Below are 25,670 nucleotides of genomic sequence, written 5' to 3'. Positions count from 1 at the left end.
TCCTCCAATCAGCATCTAGCCCCGCCCTTATCTCCAGGAACAACCACGGCCCACCCCCCAAACTTGTCTTCCATTGTCCGACAGCTGCAAGGCTCCACCCTCTTTTCTTACGAACGCCGAACCGCGCCCACCTCCAAATCCCACCCCGCACCCAGCGACGTCAAACGGCGCATGAGCACACGTCAAACCCCGCCCACCCTCATCTATCCCCGCCCCCATGCTGTGATTTAACCCCGCCCCTCAACCGGTGATTCAAGCCCCGCCCCCTCACGGCCAACTTTGTTTGAAATTCAAGTCTCAAAATTAATGCGGGAATTTTCTCTCACGTCTCTCCGTTTCAACCGGCCAGCGCCAATTGCAAAATTCGTAACAGTTGGATTTGCTCGGTGACGTTTGCAAATTACAGCTGTGGTGGTTGTTTCTTTCATAAGAGCGATTTTTAAGAAAAACAACGCAGGCGGACACGCGCCTCATAATTCTGCGACGCTGTCCGTGTGTGGCCCCAGGGTCTGGGGGAAGTACACGTCATCAGAAGGCGCCAGGCAAGTGGCGGTTGAAGGAATTCAGACGGTGGAGTCGAGATGGTTTTCATCCCGAGTGGGGATGGCTCCGTAAGCCTGAAACGCTACACTCTCATCATGGTTTGTACTATAATTGGAAATAGAAATAGAAACAGGAGTCTGCTCCGCAATTCGGTGGGGTCATCACTGATCTGCCATTTCTCCAGTTCGCTCTCCTGCCCTGGTCCCAGCTGATGCTTTTGCATCCATGTACATTATTATATTAGTAAATAATAATACCTATCTCTCTCAGCCTTAATTGTACACCAGGACTCTTTCTTCCTCCCACCCCCCCCCCCCCCCAGCTCTCTGTGGCAAGAAGTTCCAAAGACTCAACCCACTGGGAAAAGAAATCCCTCCTCATCTCAGTCTTACATTGGATCCCATTTATTCTGAGTGTGTGCTCTCTGATTTTAGACACCCCACACGAGGGTAAACATCCTCTAGGCATTTACCCTTTGATCTGGTGGATGAGCCTCTAGCTGTCATCCATGCCTTTCTGCAGTTTTTCATTTTTTGATTCTTCCAGAGCCTATTAAAGACATGGCCACGGGCTGCGAGGAGCCGTTCACCAATATAACCAAATGGCCTGTTACAATGCTGCTAAGTTCAATATGTCGTGGAGGAAATTGTATAAAGATAAGGAGAGAATTTGGGTAACACTATGATTGATTTGGGACAATAGAGGTGATGTATATGTGGACACAGAAAACGTGGCGGCAATTCTCATTGAATACTTAGCCAAGACTTCACAATGGAAAATGACCATGCAGATAATGACATAACGGTGGAGGTCTGTGTAATATTATAAGAAACTAATATACAGTTGCGATAGAGGTAGATATTGATGGGTTAAGTAGCCATAAACATGCGTAAATACACAGACTCCGTGGATGTGAGGTGAGAGGCAAGGTAGGATTTATCGGGGGTCCTATGCCAGTCAATCTAACCTTGGTGATAGGTAGGTTATTAAAACATACTTTGTGGGGTGTGCAGTATATGTCTGTACTTGGACAGACAATGATCAATAGGGAATAATTGGCATTGTGGGATTAATACTAGAGATCATAGATTTAAGGTAAGGAGTAGAACGCTAACAGGAGATTTGATTAAACTGTATTCATTAAGGTGGAGGTGGGTATCTTGAACTAACTACCTGAAGGGATTGTTGAGTCCAAAATTTTTGTAACATTTAAGCAGTATTTACGTATTCACTGGTGTTACCATAGCTTCCAGGGCAATGGCCTGAAAGCTGGAAAATGAGAAAGTGGTATCAGAACTTTGTTGATTGTAGACATGATGGTGCCAAATATCTTCCTTGTGTTTGAGGCTGCAGACTGCTTGAGAGGGATAGGAAACAATTGTGCAGTACACTCGCAAATATATAATTTCTCTTTGTTACTTTGAAGATGTTCTGAATGTGTAGTTAGGAACTGACAACACTTTAGCAGAATAAAGGGATCTTGGAAGTTGGTATCTGCAAGGACAGAATGGCCAATGTAGATATTTGCTATTCCGCACAACTAGCACAGGATTATAGAATATAATCATAATGCAAATTATGCCTCACCTGTTCTCAATATCAAATCTATTATCGGTGGATGGAAATGAGGGGAAAGATGCCATGAATACCAGGTAGATATGTAACGTTTTGTATTCTAACACGTGTAAAATAAGGTATGGCTAAGCTCTCACTGTTGCTGCTTTTGCATCCATGTACATTATTATATTAGTAAAGGCCTGTATATTGAACATACCTCATCATGGCTGTGATGACTGTGTGTCATATGGTGACTATGAATGGATTTTGTCTAATAATGAGGGGTAATTGCAAAGTGAGGAATGCATATGAACCAATAAAGGATCAAGTTATGTGGCAGAATGCAATGAATATACAATTTTCAATTAACTCAAATTTTCAATCTTCCAGCCAGTTGTGTCTGTGGGTAATGTTGGTCAGCTAACGGTGGATCTGATCATTTCTACCCTCGCTTTGCCTCGGGTTGGTTATATCCACAGCGACTGCCTACTTCCAGTGGTGGGGAACAATCCATATGCAACAACTTCGGAAAACTCAATGGACATGTGTGTCAGCTCTGAGGGTGAGTGGTAGGAGAACAAGGATGAAGAACTCTGACATAATATATTTAGAAATTCACATGTAGAAAACAAAAATCCAAGGTTCAATCTTCGAGGAATTCTGGAGATGCTGGGGGTTGTGACCTAGATATGATTAGAAAAGTTCCACCGAACTAGGCAACATCGTTTAGTTGCATGAAAGGCAGTAGGCTGCTTGAAGGATGACAAGGGATTGTACAATGTGATTATGAATATATAATTTGTCCTTTGCAACATTGATGAAGTAATTTTGTTGCTGTGCAGGGGACAAAACCATGTACTATGAAGGACCTTTGAAGATTATGAAAGGGACAAATGAAACTAATTTGAGACAAATTGTTCAGTGTCAGAAATTAAAACACTAGGTAATACAAGTTTAAATGAAATTAGTTCTTTACATAGCAAAATTGAACCCAATATGTAATGGCACAAGTCTTTGAGGGGCAGTTGGATTTATCTGCAATTGCACATTAATGAATATGATTGTCTAACGGAGATATGATGAAAGATTACTTTTATTTTTAAAAAAATTTAATACTCTTCTGACTTTTGTTTAATATTGTTAATGTAATTTTATTTTCTTAACTATCTCTTTGAAGTCTGGCAAAGGTTTTTTTCTATTTGCTTTTGGGATCTGAGTATCACTAGCAAGGCTAGCATTTATTTCTCTTCCCAAATTGTTCAAGACTAAATCATTTCAGAGCCAAGCACGTTGCTGTGAATGTGGAGTCCTGTGTAGGTCATATTGGATAAGGATGGCAGATTGTTTCGCTGCAGGACATTGACATCAGACCCTTCTGGTTCAGTAACCTTGTAGTTTCAAGAGTATTATTAATGAGACTAATATTATCCTGGAGTTATTAATTGAATTTAAATTCTGGCTAATAATGATTTTACTACTATACCTTTGTCCCCCTTTTAAGTTATTCTGCATGATGTGTCAGGCCTTTAATAATTATGTGCCAACTACAAGGGGGCTGATGATAGTAGTTTGTTATGAACCTGTACTTGACTAGAATAGCTGAGTAATTTCATGAAGATTGATATCTGATGCTTTAATAGATATAAATTCTGAAACACCTTAATAAACATCAGACTTCACTATTTATTACATCTTTGTTGCTGTGGTTGGAAAATTCATTGAGGATTGAGATTTGAATTGATAGGCATTATGGGTCTGCTCCACAAGTTTAGCACTATACTTTGAACTAAAATATTACCTGGTCAAATTATAACAGCAGGTTGCATTCATGCATTAGATTGCATTAACAGAGTTATTAATGGATGATATACAGTAACTGAAATCTTTGTTTCACTGAATTGATAGGGTAGATATTTAGGGCTACTGGGGTAAAATCAAGTCTCACTATTCCCAGACTCATCACAAAAGTTAAAGATTTTATCAAAGTCCTCAATATGCAACTGTCTTGTATTTTTATACCCAGATTATCATAAAGAAGAGACCAGATTTCTGTATTACTATTTATTACAAACAAATAATTTCTAGTTACTGTCAAACAATTATGAACTGTAAACATACAACTCTACTAGTTACAATTGCACTTCTACAGACACACAGACGTTTAAAAAGAAAATAGCATTATGGGGAAGAGGAATAAACTGGGAAGGCAGTTCGATCGCCTCCTGTTGATAGCATTTGCTTAGATAATCCATTTTGCTTGCCATAAGTTATTGGTCTTCAGTCTGTCTTCTCCAAGCACTTTTCCCATTCTTGCAGGAGGCATTGAGTGACTGGGTTCACCATTTGCAAAGTTTTTGAGCTACTGGTGAAAAGCAGTAGCTTATAGCAACTGGTGAGGGAAAATAAACTGGTTTTCTAGGCTTTAAGTTTTTTTTAAACTGCAGAAAGAGAGAAAGGCAACCTCCCCTTTTAGAGGTTCTGGCCATATTGTTCACACCTGCAAGCTGTTCAGCTACCTTGGAGCCAATCACATGGTTGTTGACAGGCAGAGCCTTTGGCATCAGTAAATGGGCTTCAGATTGATGACCAATCAGCTATGCGGTGCTGGTCATAGTTCAACTTATATATACATTGAGTTATGACCAGCACCATATAGCAGATTGATGCTAGCCTGTCTGCATAAACCTCCCACCCCACCCCACTCCACCCCACCCCCCACCCCACCCCACCTTTGGAAAAGTGCAGCAATCTCTTCCATAGTTCTAGATGTTAAAGCTGTCCTTCTCCCATTTCAGTCTTTTAAAACAAAAATGCAGAAAAAAAAAATTCAATAGAAAGAAATCCGTTCTTCTGTGGAGCAACCCAGAACAAGGGATGCAACCTTAAAATTGTCTTCTCATGTGTGAGAAGTTGTCTTCTCATGTGTGACACAAGCTACTCTGACAAACATTCATAGAAATTTCAAATTTTCTTTCTTTCCCTTGCTATAACAAAAGCTGTTGCAACTAGATCAGTTAATGTTAAAACTGAGATTGTCTTGCAAAATTGTATCACTGTTATTCAAGGATATAGAATGAAAGTGGATGATGGAGTTAACCTACAGTTCAGCTGTGATCCAACTGACTGAATAGGCTCACGTGGCTGACTGATTCTGTGGTCCTACTTCTATTCCTGTGCTCCTGTATAAATGCAAGTCTTTCTTTGTCTGTAGCCCTGCCTTCCTAACATTGCTGTTTATAATAGCTGGCATTGGAAAACATACAATTAATTGGTATATAATAATTGTAATTCCTTCCAGTAAGGATTCTGTTTTTGTTATTATTCTGTTATTAAAATAAAAGTTGATATTCTGGTAAGATATTTTTCCTTCTTGAAGTAGTGTATTAATCGATTCGTATAATAGTGAAACGTAAATGTGATAATCACTTTTGTGTTACGTATTTAATACAGTTTATGCATCAGCAGACCGGAAATTGGCAGTCCTGCAGATTAGATCTCCAATTGTTCAGGTATTCTATATAATAAAGTCAGACAGTTTTGGCTATTATGTTATATTGAGATGTAGAGTTTTTACAACATGTGGATGCAATGGGCCTTTTCCCATCAGTCATAAAACATCCATTTATTCTAATCCTGTTTTTCAACACTTAGCCCATAGCCGTATGGCTGTGATATTTCAAGCACTCGTCTAAATAGCTTTAAGTGTAGAGGGTTAGGTGGATTGGACATGCTGAACAAAATTGCCCTGTAATGTCCAGAAATGTCCATGTTTGGTCGGTTAGCCATGGTAACAACCTCATACTGGGATACGGATAGGGACGGGACGTTCTTCAGAGGGTCATTGCAGACTCAGTGGGCTGAACGTCCTCTTTCTGCACTGTAGGGATTTTGTGGTTCTTGCTTTTACCACCTTTTTTGCAGCAAGTTCAAAATACCCACAACTTGCTGGGTGAAATATTTTTACCTTGGATCCCTTTTAACCTCCTAATCCTTACCTTAATATAGTTCCCTTCTGGTTCTTGACCTCTCTATTCCAAGGAAAGATTTCTCCGTATTTGCCCTCTCTGTGACCCTCAGAGCTTTGTATACTTTTGTAAATCTCCCCCTCAGCCTTCTGCTCTAAGGAAAACAACCCTACCATATCTAGTCTCTTCATGGCTGAATCATTCCAGCCCAAATGACATTCTGATAATTCTGTTCTGCACCCTCTCTTGCACAATTCTGTGGTGTGGTGACCAGAACTGCACGTAGTACTCCAGCTGTGGCTTAACTCATGTCTCATACAGCTCCATTCATAATCTTGTTGCTCTTTCAGTACCTTGACTAGCAAAGGGAAGTATCCCATATGCTGCCTTAACTACTTTATCTACCTTCCCTGTTACCTTCAAGGATCTGTGGACATGGGTCTGTCTGTTCCTCTATATTTCCTAGGGCGCTGTTAATCAGCGTGTGATCCTTGTCTTGTTAGTCCTCCCAAAATGAATTGCTTCTCTCTTTTCAGAATAAGTGACTGGGGACTGAGTTGTTTACAATGTGTTGAACAATGAGTTGATTAATAATTAATTCACAGGTGCTTTTAGTATGCACTGAATTTTGCGTTACACTGAGGCATTCAGAATGTCTGAATGTCTTAGTCAACATCATTGCGGCTAACGTATGTTGATTGATGGTATGGCTTTCTACGGTCTTTGAGCTGTTTAAAGTGCTAGAGAATTGTCTCCTGTTTAACTGGTAGAAATCTAAACTCTTATGTACAATATTGTATGGTGGAACTGCACAAACGTTTGTTTCATTCCAAAATCCTTCCACTTATCAAAAAGTGAAATATATCTTTAAGAAAAGTATCATAATATCATACAGTACAGAAGAGGCCATTCAGCCCATCAAGTCTGCACTGCAAAAAAATACATTTGCATGTTCACTAGTCCCATTTTCTGTGCTAGCCTCGTAACCTTGAATGCTCTAGCATTTCGAGTGCTCGTGTAAGTACTTTTTAATCATTGTGAGGTTTTCATTTCAGCTATCTTTCCAAGGCCATGCATTCCAAACCCCCACCACTTTTTGGATGAAAAAGTATTTCCTTCGATTTCCCCTCTCAACCTTTCACCTTAAAATGTTGCCTCTTTGTTATTAACTCTTTGACTAAAGGGAATATTTTCTATTCATGTTATGCCCTCATAAGCTTTCCTCCCCCCTCCAAATCTCCCAAGATTAATTTTATTTTCAAAATTGTGATACTTTTTTTATTTTAACAGGTTTGTATTTGTGCCTTGCACATGAATAAGGAAGTATCTGGTTATTATCCAGTCAGTTCAGCAATTGGCTCCGTATCAATTTTAGTATTGCTGAAAAAGACATTTTGTTGAAACTTTTTGTCATGCACTCTTCAGGATAATTTGTAAGAAAAACCAAGTCAAGGGGAAAACCAGCATCGTACTGCATCAGTGGCAAGTGCTGATTAGTTGGCACGTAGATTTTGGTAGTGGTGTTACCATAAAGAATGCATGAAAAGATAATTGTCTTGTGACTTGTAACTTTAGTGGAGGGAAATTTCCATTTGATTTAGTTGAGCACCGGGCTGCTGTCTGTCTGCTTTGATTCAATTGAAATAGTCAGGGTGTTAAGTGCCCTAAAACCTCTCTGTCCAAAGAGAGCAAAGTCTGAATGTTAAACTTGCTGCCACAGGATATGGTTGACACAAGCAGGATAGCTATATTTAAGAAAAGCTAATCAACATAGAACCTAGAGTAGAGATGGCAGGATTAGCCGACAAAGAGTGGTGAAGTGGGGGGTGAGAAGGAAACATGTATGGAACAGTAACATCAGCATTGACCCGTTGGGCTGAATTGTCTTTTTAGAGATTTAATTCTCTTCTAATAATTAGAATGTCATCCAACCATTTAGGGTAAACACCGCTCATTTCGACAACAGCTGCTTTCTTGGATTAAAGAAAGTGAATTCAGCAAAGTTGTGGTCCTGTCCAGCAGTTATGCCTATCATCGTGTTGACCAACAGCTCATTGGGTAGGTACAGTGTCACCATTGTGATTAGCATTGAAAGATGGCTTGATGAGATTTTGCATGTTATGAGAACTTTTCAGTAATGGCCCATAGAAACCAGTTCTAACCTAAACTCTGGCTGGGTTTTCTGATATCGTTGAGGGCTTGGGGGCCACTGCGACTGTCCTGTGTCCAGATTACGTAAGAGGAATTACTTCAACAATGATTCTGCTTATAAACAAAAATAAAAACTGCTGGAGAAATTAGAGGTCTGGCTTCATCTGTGGAGAGAGAAACAGAGTTATACTGGACTTGAAATGTTCCCTCTGTTTCTCTATCCACAAGTACTGTTGGACCTGCTGAGATTTTCCAGCTTCAGATTTCCAGCATCTGCAGTATTTAGTTTTTATTTGAATGGTCCTGCTCTTGATATTTAGCTCTCAAGAGGCTAAATAAAAGGCTCAGTTATGATATTCCCATGGTTGAATTGCCTCCTGGCTCTTACCTAAACTCATCTGAAAAGCCACTTGGTGAGGTCCTGTAAAACTGCAACTTGGCAAATGTCACTGTCTTCAGGAGAAGACAATGGCTAGGTACGTAATATCTTTGAACAAAGCTTTTCACAATTCTGAGAGATATCCAGCACTGGAATTCAAAATGCCAAACAATCTCTAAAACTACAAGTTTCCCATTTTAAAAAAAAATTGTCAAGGTTGTTTGTGTACTAACTGTTACTGAAGGCTGTGGAGGCCAGGTCATTGCGTATATTTAAGACAGAGATAGATAGGTTCTTGAGGATCATGGGTTACAGGGAGAAAGCAGAGAATGGGGTTGAGAAACTTATCAGCCATGAGTGAGTGATGGAGCAGATTCGATGGGCTAAATGGCCTAATTTCTGTTCCTATACACCAGATGTGTATTAATGTGTGATGTGTAATGAAGCTGAAAAATGTGTTGCTGGAAAAGCGCAGCATTCAAGGAGCAGGAGAATGATGTGTAATGAAACAGACTTGATTAGGGAGTTTAAGGTGAAGGAACCTGTAGGGAGCAGTAATCATAATATGATAGCATTCACTCAGCAGTTTGAGAGGGTGAAGTGTGAATCAGATATAACTGTATTATAATTGAGTAAAGGTAACTACAAAGACATGAGAGAGAAGTTGGCCAGAGGTGATTGGAAGGGAAGCCTAACAGGAAAGACAGTGGGGCAGCAATGGCAGGGGTTTCTTGGAGTAATTTGGGAGGTACAGCAGGAATTTATCCCGAGGGAGAAGAAGCATATTAAGGAGAGGATGAGACTATCATGACTGACAAGGGAAGTTAGGGGCCATATAAAAGCAAAAGGAAAAGCATAGAATGTGGTGAAGATGAGTGGGAAGCCAGAGGATTAGGAAGCCTTTTAAAAACCAGTAGGGATAACTAAAAAGCCAATAAGGAGGGGAGAAAATGAAATATGTGAGTAAGCCAATCAGTAATATAAAATAAGATATCTAAGTGGTAAGAAAAAGGCAAGTTTGGTGTGGATATTGGATACTGGAAAATGAGGCTGGAACAGTAATAATGTTGAACAAAGAAGTAGCAGAGGAACTGAACAGTTACTTAGTAATAGAATTATACAGCACCCTTAGGTTCAACTTGTTCACGCCGAACAGGTATCCTAAACTGATCTCGTTCCATTTGTCAGCATTTCACTCGTAATCCTATAAACTCTTCCGATTCGTGGACCATCTCAATCTTGGACCACCTCCAACCATCACATCTTGCAGCTTGTTCCGTACACACATCACCCTCTGTGTGAGAAAGTTGCCCCTCGGGTCCCTTTTAAATCTTTCCCCTCTCACCTTAAACCTTACCTCCTGCCGTTGGAAAATGGTCTTGGCTGTTCACCTTATCCATGCCCCTCATGATTTTATAAACCTCTATAAGGTCATAAGACTATAAAACATAGGAGCAGAAATTAGGCCATTTCGCCCATCAAGTCTGCTCCACCATTCAATCATGGCTGATACGTTTCTCAACCCCATTCTCGTGCTTTCTCCTCATAACTTACTCAGGAACCTATCTATCTCTGTCTTAAGTAAACTCGATGACCTGGCCTCCACAGCCTTTAGTAGCAATGAATTCCATAGATTCACCACTCTGTGGCTGAAGAAGTTTCTCCTTATCTCTGTTCTAAAAGGTCTTCCCTTTACTCTAAGGTCACCATTCAACGTCTGACGCTCCAGGGAAAAAGCCCCAGCCTATTCGACATCTCTCTATAGCTCAAGCCTTCCAATCCTAGCGGCATTCTTGTAAATCTGTTTAGCACTCTTTTCAAGTTTCAGAGTTGAATGCAGTGTTCTAAAAGTGGCCTCACCAATGTCCTGAACAGCTGTAACATGACATCCCAACTCCTATACTCTATGCACTGACCAATGACGGCAAGCGTACCAAACACCATCTTCAATACCCGTCTACCTTGCATCAGTTTTCACAGTGGAAGACACAAGCAGCCTACCAGACCTTGAAGAGAGTCGGGAGAAGAAATAAGTGTGGTGGCCATCACCAAGGAGAAGGTGCTGGGGGAAGCTGAAAAGTTTGAATATTAATAAATCATCCAGAATGGGTGGACTACAGCCCACAGTTCTGAAGGAAATAGCTGGGGAGATTGTAGAGGCATTGATTGTGATCTTTCAGGAATCACTGGAACCAAGAATGATCAGAGAGGGTTGAAATGTGGCTAATGTACCACCCCTGTTAAAGAAGGGCAGGAGGCAGAAGACCCAAAACTATCAGCTGGTTAGAGTGACCTTGGTCTTTGTAAGATTTTAGAGCCCATTATTAAGGATAAGATTGTAGAATACTTGGAAGTACGTGGTGAATAGAACAGAGTCAGCATTGCTTCAGCAAAGAGAGTCAAGTCTGACCAATCTGTTAGAATTCTTTGAGGACGTAATGAGCAAGTTAGACAAAGGAGAGCCACTGGATGTGATCTAGTAATTTTGCAGATGACACAAAAATTGGGGTGGCGCAGTAAACAGCGAAGAAGGTTATCAAAGAGTACACGGGGATTTTGGTCAATTGGGCCAGTGGACAGAGGTACTCTGTCCAAATGGAGTTTAATTTATCTGCAAGATGTTGCATTCTGGGAAGATAAGCAAAGGCAGGACCTACATAGTTAATGGTTGGACTTTGGAGAATGTTGTAGAACAGAGGGACCTAGGGGTTCAGGTACATCATTCCTTGAAAGTTGTGTCACAGGTAGACAGGTTGGTTAAGAAGGCATTTGGCAACATGCCTTCATTACTTAGACCAAAGGAGTTGAGATGTCATGTTGTGATTGTACAGGTGAAGCCACTTTTGGAATACTGTGAACAGTTCTAGTTGCCCTACTGTAGGAAGGATATTATTAAATTGGAGGGGGTACAGAAATGATTTACAAAGATATCAATGTCAAAAGATTTACAAGGGGTGGCATGTTGACTCAGTGATTAGCGCTGCTGCCTCACAGCGCCAGAGACCCTGGTTTTGATTCTACTCTTGGGCAACTGTATGCAGTTTGCACATTCTCTCTGCGTTTGCATGGGTTTCCTTCAGGTGCTCTGGTTTCCTCCCACAATCCAAAAATGTTCAGGTTTGGTGAATTGTCCATTCTAAATTGCCTTTAGTATTCAGGAATGTGCAGGCTAGGTGGATTAGCCATTGGAAATGCAGGGTTACAGGAATAGTGTAGGGGTTGGGTCTGGATAGGATGCTCTTCGGAGGGTTGTATGGACTTAATGGGCCAAATGGCCTGCTGCCATCACTGTAGGGATTCCATGATTCTATGTTACTGTGACTAGAGCATTTGAGTTATAAGGAGAAGCTGGATAGGCTGGCACTTTCTTCACTGGAGTCTAGGAGGCTGAGAGATGACCTTGTATAGGTTTATAAAATCATGACGGGCATAGATAAGTTGATTAGCTAAGGTCTTTTCCTGAGGGTAGCAGAGTTCAAAACTAGAGGGCATATTTTTAAGGTGAGAGGAGAGAGTTTTAAAAGGGACCTGAGGGGCAATGTTTTCACACAGGGTGGTTTTTTTGCTGAATGAACTGCCAGAGGAAGTGGTGGATGCAGGTACAGTTACAACATTTAAAAGACATTTTACAGATACATGAATAGGAAAGGTTTAGAGTGATATGGGCCAAACACAGCCAAATGGGACTTGTTTAGTTTGGGAAACTTGGTTGGCATGGATGAGTTGAACTGAAGAGTTTCAGTGCTGTATGACTCTGACTCTGCTGTACGGGAGGCTGTAAATATGATAAGAACCCATGGTGTTAGGGGCAAGGTACTGGCATGGGTAGAGGATTGGCTGACTGGCAGAAGGCAGAGAGTAGGGATAAGGGGATCTTTATCAGGATGTTTGCTGGTAACTCGTGGAGTTCTGCAGAGGTCAGTTTTGGGACCACAACTATTCGTGTTATACATTGATGCTTTGGAGGAAGCAACCGAGGCCATTGTTGCTAGGTTTGCAAATGACCTAAAGATAAGTGGAGGGACAAATAGTGTTGAGGAAGAGGGGTGGCTGCAGAAGGACTTGGACATGCTAGGTGAGTAGGTAAAGAAGTGGCAGATGTAATACAATGGAGCAAGGTTTCAAATGTGAGGCACAAAAGGAGGTGGGATTCTAGTTCAGGCTTCTCTTAAGGTTAATATACAGGTTTATTTGACAGTTAGGAAGGCAGATGCAATGTTGGCATTTATTTCAAGAGAGCTAGAATCCAAGAGCTAAGGCTGTATAACTCTATGGTCAAACTGCATTTAGAATATTGTGAGCAGTTTTGGGTCCTGTATCTAAGGGAAGATGTGCTGGCATTGGAGGAAGCTGACATGAATGATCCGTGAGATGAAGGCCTGGTGGCTCTGTCCTCGATAGAGTTTAGAAGGATAAGTGAGTGAGAAACCTTACATTTAACTGCTTATGGGTAGTTCTTCTATGACACATTGGTTGCATTCTTGTGCAACCCTGTCTTCTAGAAAATTCACACTTTAGAAACAGCACTTAAAGCATTGGCAATGTAATCAAGTTACAGGTTACACACATTTTAAACGTTTGCCCATTAGGAACAGTGTCCCCAGTTCATCAGTCACATTACAATTAATTTGTGTTAATGAAACGTGTGTTATAGCGGAACGACCTGTACTCTAACATTACTGTAAATTGAGAGAGCCCGCGACTTAATTACTTGTAAGCTTTCAATAAAGAAACATTTGCATCGAAAACTAAATTTTAGGTTATGGAACACAATTCCTAAAAAATCTTAACTATTTTTACAGCACTCCACTGCGATATTTGGCAACACCTGCTCTGCAAACCATTGTGGGAGACAAATTCCAGACCCTCAAATGGAAAGAACTTGAACGGGTAGCAGCATTTCCTGGGATTAGTGAGGTGGAAGCGGAGATTTCCATCCCTGGAGGTGGCATCACAAAATCATTGTACCATAATAGGTACGAATTTTAGTATGTTTAATGTTAGACCTGGATCCTAGTAACGTGCTAAGACTGAGAATGACTTTACAGAGGACAAGTCAGCATAGGTTGTACTGAGCTCTCTGATTCCTGCACTGTTGGAGTTGGTGGGACAGAATTCAATTGCAATTTAGTTCCAAACATGCTGCCACATCAAAAGGGCAGTGTGCTGCAGAAGCACAACTAATCTGGCAGCGTCTGTGGAGAGAAAATAGTTTTGAGTCCAGTGACCCTTCATTGGAACTGAAGGTATCTGGGGAAAGTTGGAATGTAGCTGATGATGGGATGGGGTTGAGGTTGAGGTTGAGGTGGGCAGAAAGACAAGACAGAGTACATTGAGATGATATCCAGACAGAAAAAAAGAATAGGCAAACCGATTGCTGATGATGAACTGAGAGAGGTGTAATAACTAGGTGGTGCATAAATATTTGCAAATGGGTTGGTTGTGCTGTAACAGGATTTACAGGACTACATTGGGCTGTGGGCAGGAGGGTACAAGCAAGGGAGAGCATATTCATGTTCTGAAATTGTTAAATGCCATGTTGAGTCCTGAAGACCTAGGTGAAGATAAGGTGTTGTTCCTCCAGCTTGTATTGAATCTCACTCATTCATTTCCATACTGCACCTGCTCACTTCCAGTGATTAGTGTACAAGGACATCCAGATCTCATTGCACATTGCCTATCCCAACCTGTCTCCCTCCAGATGATAATTTGCTTTTCTGACTGACTTCTGTCCTATTTAGCTACATTGTTATTTCATCCACCATACATTTCCACACATTCACAATCTGTCTCAAATACCTAGAAGCCTCTTTACATCCTCCTCACCACTCTCTCAGTCCCATGTAGTTTAGTGTCATCAGCAAATTTGAAAATATTACACTTGCTTCCCTCGTCCAAATCATTGATATGTATCGTGAATAACTGGGATCAAGCACTGTGGTATCCCAATTGTCACTGCTTTCCATTTCAAAAAGTCCCATTCGTTCTTACAGTTTAACAAATTTTCAATCTTGTAGTATATTACCATCAATGTGATGTGCTTTGATTTTGGACATGAATCTCTTAGGTGGGACTTTATCAAACCTTTTCTGAAAATCCAAATACACTGGTTCTTCCTCATTTAATGGACTAGTTACATTCTCAAAAAAAGCTGTATGCTTGTCAGTATGATTTCACTTTCATAAAACCATCCTAACTTTGTGTAAAGCAGTTGAAAATTTCCCACTGTCCTGTCATCACATCCTTTATGATAGACCCAGCATTTTTGCTACTACTAATGTTACGCTAGCCAGTTTAAAAGTTCCTATCTTTATTTAAGTGTTGGGGTTATATTTGCCATTCTTCACTATGTCAGTACTGGGTCAGTCAGCTCAATTGGTTGGATGGCTGGTTGCTACCAACAATGTGGATTGATTTACCGCACTAGCTGAAGTTACTGTGAAGGACTCTGCTCAACTTTATCTTTACTGTACGGAAGTTTTGAAGATGAAAACCAACACATCCACTATTTCCATCTTTTTTAGTTTCCTGGAATGTAGGTTATCAGCCCTTGGAGAATAGCTTCCAGTCTATTAATTTCTCCGCATTTTTTAACTAATACTAATTTCCATCAATTCCTCCTTTCCAAAAAGGAGTTTGCATTTCGCATGCATTATTGGGAAGTTTTTTTGTATCTTTTATAAAGACTGAACAAAAGTAATTGATTGTTCTGCCATTTCATTGTTCCCCATTAATAATTCTCTTGTTGTAATATGTAAGGGGCCATATTTGTCTTCACTAATTTTTTTTTGTGCACTTGTAGAAGCATGTTTTCTGTTCCTTGCAAATTTACTCATTCTGTTTTACTTCTCTTCGTCAACATCTTAAGTCTCCTTTGAGTTCTAAATTGCCAAAGGTCGATGTGATACAATCCTTTTTGTTTCCACAAGTGTTAGGGTATCCCAACAATTACTCCAAGATATTTGAAATCTATATAAATGGAAAGAACTGTGGATGCGGGTTCTGAGGAAGGGTCACTCGAGTTGAAACATTGACTGTGATTTCTCTCCATGGTCCCAGACCTCTTGAGCTTTTTTAGCAATTTCTGATTTTCTATTTAGAATCTGTGTTGTGGTCTGAGTGCTGGTTGCACTCATCTGCCATTCTCAGCCAAGCCACAAGAGGGGACTGTTGTAGTAAAGCTGTATCAGTCAACCTCAAGTTATTTAAAAGCTGACTCAGTATAAGATAAAATACTAGAAAACATTTACTGGAGCTCTGGTCAAGAACTGCTTAACAAGTCAACAGTGATGGATTAAAGAACTTTTTTTGTATAGATGCTCTTCAGTTTTATCAAAAAGAGAAATGTTACTGTACCTGTTTGTGTGCTAACTCCTGTACTAATTTTGTACAGTTGTACTGAAGGAATCCCATTGGCAGTGCTCCTCATTTTCTGTTCCGAAGGAGATAATATCCCTGATGCATTCAACCTTCTGAACTTCCTGAATGAGTGGATGGAGTTGAAAGAAAAGCCAGTAAGTTTACTCTTCAGTTCTCGTTTGCCCCTTCTCCTCCTGGGTGACTGCTTAGATTGTTTGTGCAAATCCAGCAGCAATTTCAAAGATTGGCTGGATTTGCTCCTACTTCACCATTTCCCTCTTTTGATCTCTCAGAACATAGAACATTACAGCGCAGTTCAGGCCCTTCGCCCCTTGATGTTGCACCGACCTGTCATACCAATCTGAAGCCCATCTAACCTACACTATTCCATGTACGTCCAGTCGTCCAATGACGAGTTAAATGTACTTAAAGTTGTCGAATCTACTACCATTGCAGGCAAAGCATTCATACTCTTACTCTCTGAGTAAAGAACCTATCTCTGACATCTGTCCTATATCTATCACCCCTCAATTTAAAGCTATGCCTCCTTATGCTTGCCGTCACCATACTTGGAAAAAGGCTCTCCCTCTCCACCCTATCTAACCCTCTGATTATCTTATATGTCTCTATTAAGTCACCTCTCAACCTTCTCCTCTCCAATGAAAACAGCCTCAAGTCCCTCAGCCTTTCCTTGTAAAGACCTTCCCTCCATACCAGGCAACATCCTAGTAAATCTCCTCTGCACCCTTTCCAAAGCTTCCACATCCTTCTTATAATGCGGTGACCAGAACTGTACACAATACAAACTCTGGTGCGGCCGCACTTGGAGTACAGTTGCAGCATAACCTCATGGTTCCGGAATTAGATCCCCCTATTAATAAAAGCTAAAACACCGTATGCCTTCTTAGTAACCCTGTCAACCTGGGTGGCAACTTTTCAAGGATCTGTATACATGGACACCGAGATCTCTCTGCTCATCTACACTACCAAGAATCTTACCATTAGCCCAGTACTTTGTATTCCTGTTACTCTGACCAAAGTGAATCACACTTGTCCGCATTAAACTCCATTTGCCACCCCTCAGCCCAGCTCAGCAGCTTATCTATGTCTCTCAGTAACCTACAACATCCTTCGTCACTATCCACAACTCCACCGACCTTAGTGTTGTCTGAAAATTTACTAACCCACCCTTCTACGCCCTCATCCAGGTCGTTTATAAAAGTGATAAACAGCAGTGGACCCAACACTGACCCTTATGGTACACCACTGGTAACTGGACTCCAGGATGAACATTTCCCATCAACCATCACCTTCTGTCTTCTTTCAGCAAGCCAATTACTGATCCAAACTGCTATATCTCCCACAATCCCATTTCTCCGCATCTTGTACAATAGCCTACTGTGGGGAATCTTATCGAACGCCTCGCTGAAATCCATATACAACACATCAACCGGTTTACTCTCATCTATCTGGTCACCTTCTCAAAGAACTCAATAAGGTTTGTGAGGCACGACCTACCCTTCACAAAGCCGTGTTGACTATCCCTAATCAAATGATTCTTTTCTAGATGATTATAAATCCTATCTCTTATAACCTTTTCCAACACTTCCCCAACAACTGAAGTAAGACTCACTGGTCTATAATTACCAGGGTTGTCTCTACTCCCCTTCTTGAACAGGGGAACCACATTTGCTATCCTCCAGTCTTCTGGCACTATTCCTGTAGACAATGACAATTTAAAGATCAATGCCAAAGGCTCGGCAATCTCCTCCCTGGCTTCCCAGAGGATCCTAGGATAAATCTCATCTGGCCCAGGGGACTTATCTATTTTTACACTCTGCAGGATTTCTAATACCTCTTCTTTGTGAACTTCAATCCCACCTAGTCTAATAGCCTCTTGAATTTAACTTCCTTGGTATTTTTAAGAACTTGCTGAATTTTCAGATTAATTACCCACCAAACATGCTATAGAAAGTTGGAACCAATTGATACAATATTTGTTAATTAAATGTCAAGCTGTTTCTTAAACAGTAACTTACAGCACAGAAAAAGACTATTCAGCCTGTCAATTCACTGCTGGCTCTCCACTGAACAATCAAGTCAGACTATTCCCTGGCCTGTTCCCTAAAGCCCTGAAACTTAGTGTTTTTCAAATACCCATTATTTTCCTTTTGAAATTATTGTTTTTAACTCCTGTACCCTCGAAGGATATAGGTTCTCGGCCAATGCTACTCACTCCATGAAAACATTTTTGCTCACATTCCTTCTACATCTCTCTTCCAAACTCTTCAATCTATGTCCCCAATTCCTTGCATCATCAACTAATGAGAAGAGGGTTTTTTTGTCTGTCTTACCTAAGCCTGTCAAAACCTTGATATATCTCAAGAAGGGCAACCCCAGATATTTCAAATTAACTTTGTCATTTAATTCTCTGTCGACCTTCGCCCCCAGCCCTCTCAACATGACTGTCAATTAAAGGGTTCAGAGAAGAGTTAACATTCTCCCTAAACTGGGTTACAGTACCAGATATGATACTGTAGTTGAGATAACCAGGTTCAGCAAAACTCCCCCACTTCAGTACTGATTGCCTCTACTTATAAAGCCAAAGGTCCTATTTGTTTTGCTAATTGCTCTCGGAATACATCCTTCCACTTTCAAAGATCAAGCCACATGTAATCCCATACCCCTCCCTTCCCGCAGACTTCAGAATTGTGCTGTTGACTGTATGTCGTCTTTCCTTATTCCTTCTGCTAAGATGCTAGATCTTTCACTTCTCTATTGAATTCCATCTGCCTGGCTGCCTGTTTAGCCAACCTGTCTGTCGCAGGAAATTATCTGCATTTCTGGATTATTAGTCCAGTGACAATACCACTAGGCTGTCACCTCCCCTGAAGGATCACTCCGATCCAAATATTCCCCCTTTGACACTCGTCCACCTTATTTCTCAGCACCAGATTCAGCAATGTTTCCTTTCTAAATAAAAACAAAGTGCTGGAAGAACTCAGCAGGTCTGCCAGTGTCTATGTAGAGACAGCCGGTGTTAATATTTTAAGTGCAATGTGCCTCCTTTCTAGTTAGGCCAAGGACATCACGATCAAAGAAGTTTTCCTGAACGCAGTTCATGAATTCAAATTAATCTTTCTCCTTTGCTCTAACATTATTGTAATCCTACTGATAGATGTGTAAACTATTAATACTCTGAAGTTGCAAATTCAAATCTCGCCTACTGGAATATTTGCATTGGCAAGTCTACCATTGCTTCTCATAACAACCCACCTGACTCATTATTGTCCTTTTGGGATTAAATCTGACACCTTTACCTGCTCTAACCTCCATGTGACTGTCTACAGCAATGTAGTTGACATCTAACTGTTTACAAACCAGTGAGGAATGGGCAATGAATGTTGACTTTGCCTATGGAAGAATTTAAAGAAAAATAGAAACCCCAGAATCAGATTGATTTGCTACTCTCTTTGTCTCACGCTCTTGCTGTCTCTCTCTCTCTCTCTCTCTCTCTCTCTCTCTCTCTTTCTCTCTCTCTCTTTTTACCCCCTCACTATTTGGCGGCCCACAGAAAACTACCGAAAGTATGTGACTTTGCTGTAACCAAATGGATTGTACCCTTCCCTCTAGGGGATATCTCCTTTCCAACACTAGTGTCTTCCATAATGATTCTGGATTAGTAGTGCTGGAAGAGCACAGCAGTTCCGGCAGCATCCAAGGAGCAGTAAAATCGACGTTTCAGGCAAAAGCCTTTCATCAGGAATAAAGGCAGAGAGCCTGAAGGGTGGAGAGATAAACTAGAGGAAGGTGGGGGTGGGGAGAAAGTAGCATAGACTACAATAGATGAGTGGGGGAGGGGATGAAGGTGATAGGTCAGGGAGGAGGGTGGAGTGGATAGGTGGAAAAGAAGATAGGCAGGTAGGACAAGTCATGGGGACGGTGCTGAGCTGGAAGTTTTGAAATAGGTTGAGGTGGGGGAAGGGGAAATGAGGAAACTGTTGAAGTCCACATTGATGCCCTGGGGCTGAAGTGTTCCGAGGTGGAAGATGAGGCATTCTTCCTCCAGGCGTCTGGTGGCGAGGGAGCGGCGGTGAAGGAGGCCCAGGACCTCCATGTCCTCGGCAGAGTGGGAGGGGGAGTTGAAATGTTGGGCCACGGGGCGGTGTGGTTGATTGGTGCGGGTGTCCCGGAGATGTTCCCTAAAGCGCTCTGCTAGGAGGCGCCCAGTCTCCCCAATGTAGAGTAGACTGCATCGGGAGCCAAGGATACAATAAATGATATTAGTGGATGTGCAGGTAAAACCTTGATGGATGTGGAAGGCTCCTTTAGGGCCTTGGATAGAGGTGAGGGAGGAGGTGTGGGCGCAGGTTTTGCAGTTCCTGCAGTGGCAGCGGAAGTTGCCAGGATGGGAGGATGGGTTGTAGGGGGGGGCGTGGACCTGACCAGGTTGTCATGGAGGGAACGGTCTTTCTGGAAGGTGGAAAGAGGTGGGAGGGAAATATATCCCTGGTGGTGGGGTCTTTTTGGAGGTGGCGGAAATGTCGGTGGATGATTTGGTTGATGCGAAGGTTTGTAGGGTGGAAGGTGAGCACCAGAGGCGTTCTGTCCTTGTTACAGTTGGAGGGGTGGGGTCTGAGGGCGGAGGTGAAGGATGTGGACAAGATGCGTTGGAGGGCATCTTTAACCACGTGGGAAGGGAAATTGTGGTCTATTAAAGAAGGAGGCCATCTGGTGTGTTCTGTGGTGGAACTGGTCCTCCTGGGAGCAGATACGGCAGAGGCGGAGGAATTGGGAATACGGGATGGCATTTTTGCAAGAGGTAGGGTGGTCACTACTTGATAGCTTTATACATTTAAGCATTTGGTGTTCAAGAAGGGCTCATGCCTGAAAAAGGGGCATGTTAGGAAAAGGGGACATGATTTTGTCATTTTTAGAGTTGCATTTGTGAGCTTGCGGCTTTGCTGCGATTCTAGTGGTCTGTGTTGTTTGCATGCATTTTATTTACCAGTTCAAAGTGAGGAGTTAGAATTGAATAGTTCAGTGAATTAAAATTTGGAAGTGTTTTTAAAGAAGTGCCATTGGGGGGATCCAGTGATAGAGAAAGACAGAACAATCCAGAAGTTAAGTTAGGTGCCAGAGAGTGGAGGCAAGTCTGCTGGACTGAGAGTTTGTGGTGTTTGCTTTGATGTTAAATACTTATAAGTTTAATTTGCAGCTTGCTTTGGGTGTCTTGGGGAGAGATTCCAGCTGAAAAGAAAATGACATCTAGTGACTGCATAGAAATTTACCAAAAGGAAAACAATTGCAGAAGGCATTTAGCACCTTCATTGCACAGACTTCTGAGGATAGGAGTTGGAAGGTCATGTTATACAGGGTGGTGGTGAGGCCATTTTTGGAGTGCGAAACTAGGGGGAGTTTTAAGGTGAGAGGAGAAAGTTTCAAAAAGGTGATGGTGGGCAACTTTTTTTTTAGACTGTGTGATTAGTGTGTGGAATGAACTGCCAGAGAAAGTGATAGATGGAGGTACAGTTATAATATTTAGAAGAGGAAAGATTTTGAAGGATATAGGTGAAATGCAGGCAAGTGGGACTAGTTTATTTTGGAAGCATGGTTGACATGGACTAGTTGGATGAAGGGCGTGTTTCTATGCTGTATGACGACTCTGATTCTTGTGAATGTGTTCGGTTATTGACCTGCATAGTTCTAAAACAAAGCAAAAGTGCACTTTGTGCATTTCTATACATACTTCCTTTTAGTCTTTCCAGTCTGCTCCAATCTTGTAGTGCCTAGTACACTCATGTTAGATACCTTATTCTACTTCTATATGCTGATGGTGCCCATTTTCAAACACTCCCCAAATACACTAGCGAACCTTGCCAAGTGAACGTCAATCCTAGTCTTATTGAGGGACAATCTGTCCCATTTTGAATAGGTGATTTCTGGTGGTCCCAATGCTTCAAGAATTTAAAGCCCTTTTTTTCCTGGTCTTCAAGCCACACACCGATCCTCCTCATTTTCCAATTTCAACACTGACTCGTGTGTGGCACTGGCAGTCATTATTTTTCTTTTAAGGTGCTACGTTTTAACTTCCTCCCTAACTCCTGAAAGCCTGACTGTGGGGCTTCATTACTGCCCTCTGTTTGCACCATGTACTGAAACTTTTGACTCTCCTCTTTCCCAGAAGTCTGCACTCATCTCAAAAAAGATTTAAACTGTTGGATTTAATTCCTGTAGATAGTTTCAAAGTTAAATTTGTTGAACTTTATTTGTTTTTTCTTTGTGTTTGTTGATCTGTACATGATTTGACTTGTTATGGACCAGGCCAGACCCCCTCAAAACATTTAGGAAGGTAGCCCCGACCCTAATCTTTCTAGTTATTTCAGATAAATGTAGGGTGGATATTCTGGAAGTGATGCAGCTGGTCAAACTACTTGGTTTCAAGTAAAACAGAATTTATTTACACATTACTGAGAAAACACAACTAAAAGAAAACAGCATTTAAAATAACAAGATTTGAAAACCCAACCGATAGGGTATGCCCTGCAATTTAACAAAGAGCTGATCCGATTTCTTGCAATATCTTATAAATATACACCTTGGCAAAAAGGTAAATTCAAACACTGGTCCTAATAGGAGAGAGAGATGGCAAAGAGAATTGGCTAAGCAATCATTTACTGAAGCATGGAACCCCTTTTCACTCCAGCAGCTTCTCTGGGTTCTCAGCTAAAACTAATCCAAACTAGAAAAAATCCCTAAATTGGGAGAACTGGCCACTTCCCTTTCATTATATAATTTTTGAAAAGAATGTTGAAATCAAATCTTGGAATCCTTCTGGTAAATCCTTAGATTCTGTTAAATCCTATGTTATGTCCCCTCCAAAACCAATTTCGCCTTCCATTTGGAATAGGGAAAGTCTCAACTTCCTCCAGCTGAGCAATTCAGCTCCTGTCAAAACATACATCCTGAGGCCATTTGTTTTGGCTCCTCATTGTACAGCTGAATCTCTGTTTTTCTTTATGCTGAGCTTCAAAGTTCTATCCTGTCTAACATACTGCTGTTGATGCAGAAGTTTTCTGCTTGTCTGTTGTCACTATCAATCTGGGATTTCTTTTTATGGAAAGAATTTTGTTCAATCTGCAAATGCTAATCAGTAATAGATTTGAAGATATGTCCAAGTATGATACGGTGTTTAAGGCAAGCACAGCAAATTGGGCTTCCCTACTAGTTACTGTCATAGAGCTAACACAGGGTTCCTAGTTCCAGCTATTTTCAAGTAAACTGAAACTTTCACAATTTTTGTTAGTTTGTCAGATTATGTTCTTTGAAATTAATCCTTTGAGAAGGAAACACATCTCATTAATCAAACTGTTCACATCTATTATTTTTCAGAGTGATCAACATGGTGTAACACAAGCTCAGTGGAAGATCCCTAGTTCTTGGAGGTTACTGTTTGGCAGTGGCATTCCACCAGCTCTCTTCTAACTCAGTTGGTCCAAACTCATTTTACTACACAGTAAATGGATTGAAGCTATGTTTACACTGTTGGTCACCCATGTAATGACATAGCTTTTTAAAAGAAATCAGTCTTGGAAGCCTAAATTATGTACTGTTACCTCACATCTGTTGAATTCATGTTGAATATCAATTCTTAAATCTCTAATGCAATGTTCACTTCCAGATAAGTGAGCAGTTAAATGTAAGGTGGCTTGAGTAGGAACTCAATTGTAAAATTGTCCTCATGTTGGTGTGTTTACAAGGAGGAAGTGATATCTTTAAATTCTAAATTAGTGTATATGCAGTGACTGAAGTATGAACAGTTTTTGAGAAAGAGAATGTTTTGTGGGGCAGACCAATACCAAAAGACATCAATATAAGATCGTCAAGAAGAAATCTAATAGAGAATTCAGAAGAAATGTCTGTTTGAGTTTTGAGAATGTGAAACTTGCTGCTGTTAGGTGCGGCTTAAGTGAGTAGTGTTACTGGATTGTGAAGAGAAGATAGAGAACCACAAGAGGGAGAAGGGAATAGAGGGTTATGATGATAGATTAAAATTAAATGCAGGAATGGGCTAAAATGGAACATAAACACCCATTAGGTCGAATTACCTGTTTTTTTTTATAGTAATCCTAAGTGCTGTATATGGTTTTGTGGGAAAATCTTCATTTCAGAAGTATGCTGAGAAGCAGTGTATTGTATAAATCTGTTTTATTGTATACTATATGCTCTAAAAATGTATTAAAGTTTCACTTGAACCAGATAAGTTTAATATTTGGTTACTTTTTTAAAAAATAAAACATTTTCCCTACTTTTTGGCATTATGCTTTTTGTGTTTTAAGTGCTGTTTAGAATTATCCCTAGACACATCTGCCTCGACATCTGCTGTGCTATAGAGGATGAGACCATACTCTGTTTGCTTAGATGTCTGCTCAAAAAGCTCACCTATGACCTGTTTCCAGGTTTTTGGAATTAGAATGTCACACTCCCTCGAAATCACTTAAGTATTTAGAAGGACATAAGTGTATAAAATTCTAAATATATTTTCTACATTAGAGTATGTTGGCATGGGCTACAATTTGCTGTGCTGTGATGTCCTAAAAAGAGTGACATGTGATCTCAGCATTTCTGTACTCAAATATTTTGGCAATGATCTTTCTTTATAAATTTTTTGCTAATATCCAGCAGCATGTTAGGAACATATGAACAGGAGTAGGCTATTCACCCCCATCAAGACGGTTCATATACCTGCTTTTGGCCATATCCCTTAATACATTTGCTTAACAAAAATGTATCTCAGACTGATCTAGTATCAACTGCCATTTGCAGAAGAGAAACCTCTACCACCCTTTGTGCTTCCCAACATCTCTCTTGAATGGTCTAACCCTAATTTTTAGACTATGCTCCTTAGTTCTAGAATACCCCCAGTACAGAACAAGAATATTCTACTTGAATTTGTTTCCTGTGTGAAATGAACTGTGAATTTGGCTTGAATAGTGACATCAGTGCCATTCAATTAGTTTAATATTCAGTGCTGGTTAGACAGACAGCTAACGTGGATAAGATTAACGCCAACAGCACATGATTCAATTCTAATTCCAAATGTAGAAGACTTTCTACGTCTGCTTCCTTGATCTGCCTGGATTAAAGAATCAAACTTTGCCATGGTTAGATGAATAACCACATGACTATTCTTATCCCATTTCTTAGCACTTGGCCCCCAGCTTTGTATGCCTTAGCATACTTAAAATGTTGACAGCTTCTGCCTCTATCCTCACAGTGCATTCCAGATTCCCACACCCTCTGGGTGAAAAAATCTTTTCCTCACTTCTCTCAACCTTTTGCCCTGACCTTTAAATCTATTCTCTTTGATGGAGGAATCAATGACCAGGAGGCAAAGTTTCTTCCTGTCTATCTATGTCCCTCCATAATTTTATACACTTAATTCATGTCCCCACATAATCTCCTCTGATATATAAAACCAACCCAGTCTATCCAATCTTCCTTCACACCTAACTTTTCAGCCCACGCAACATCCTGGTAAATCACTGCACCCTCTTTAATACAATCACATCCCTCCTATAATGTGCATTTCAGAACTGCACAGAATATTCGAGCTATGACCTCACCAACATTCTACACAGTTCCAGCATAGCCTCCTTGCTTTTTAAACTATATGCTTTGACTAATAAAGGCGTGCCCCATATACCTTCTTAACC

The 25,670-nt window shown here is 40.8% G+C and overlaps 2 protein-coding genes across 3 annotated transcripts in view; one reads left to right on the top strand and one right to left on the bottom strand.

The window, feature by feature from the left end:
- Positions 1–443, bottom strand: part of cep76 (centrosomal protein 76) — a 59,007-nt gene extending 58,564 nt beyond the window's left edge. Inside the window, exon 1 of one of the 2 annotated variants that reach the window (XM_072569809.1) lies at positions 327–443. In XM_072569809.1, coding sequence (XP_072425910.1) covers positions 327–428 — 102 coding nt within the window. In that variant the 5' untranslated portion in view covers positions 429–443. The remainder of the gene's footprint in view (positions 1–326) is intronic. The other variant, XM_072569811.1, reaches the window with a different exon arrangement.
- Positions 346–24,263, top strand: psmg2 (proteasome (prosome, macropain) assembly chaperone 2). Its single transcript, XM_072569813.1, has 7 exons — positions 346–641; positions 2,491–2,662; positions 5,551–5,609; positions 8,005–8,123; positions 13,398–13,571; positions 15,989–16,109; positions 23,347–24,263. Exons 1-7 carry the CDS (start codon positions 582–584, stop codon positions 23,437–23,439), a joined length of 798 nt encoding a protein of 265 aa, XP_072425914.1. The 5' UTR covers positions 346–581; the 3' UTR covers positions 23,440–24,263.
- Positions 24,264–25,670: the final 1,407 nt, after the last annotated feature.

Source organism: Chiloscyllium punctatum, chromosome 5 (genome assembly GCF_047496795.1).
Source record: "Chiloscyllium punctatum isolate Juve2018m chromosome 5, sChiPun1.3, whole genome shotgun sequence".
Classification (NCBI taxonomy): Eukaryota; Metazoa; Chordata; class Chondrichthyes; order Orectolobiformes; family Hemiscylliidae; genus Chiloscyllium; species Chiloscyllium punctatum.
This window is presented reverse-complemented; position numbering and strand designations above follow the sequence as displayed.

Bases quoted from the DNA above. Each gene is read 5' to 3' on its own strand.
- psmg2 (XM_072569813.1), top strand. From the start codon at position 582: ATGGTTTTCATCCCGAGTGGGGATGGCTCCGTAAGCCTGAAACGCTAC. The intron at 13,572-15,988 runs GTACGAATTTTA...AATTTTGTACAG, and splicing joins AAATCATTGTACCATAATAG to TTGTACTGAAGGAATCCCAT. The intron at 16,110-23,346 runs GTAAGTTTACTC...ATTATTTTTCAG, and splicing joins TGGAGTTGAAAGAAAAGCCA to AGTGATCAACATGGTGTAAC.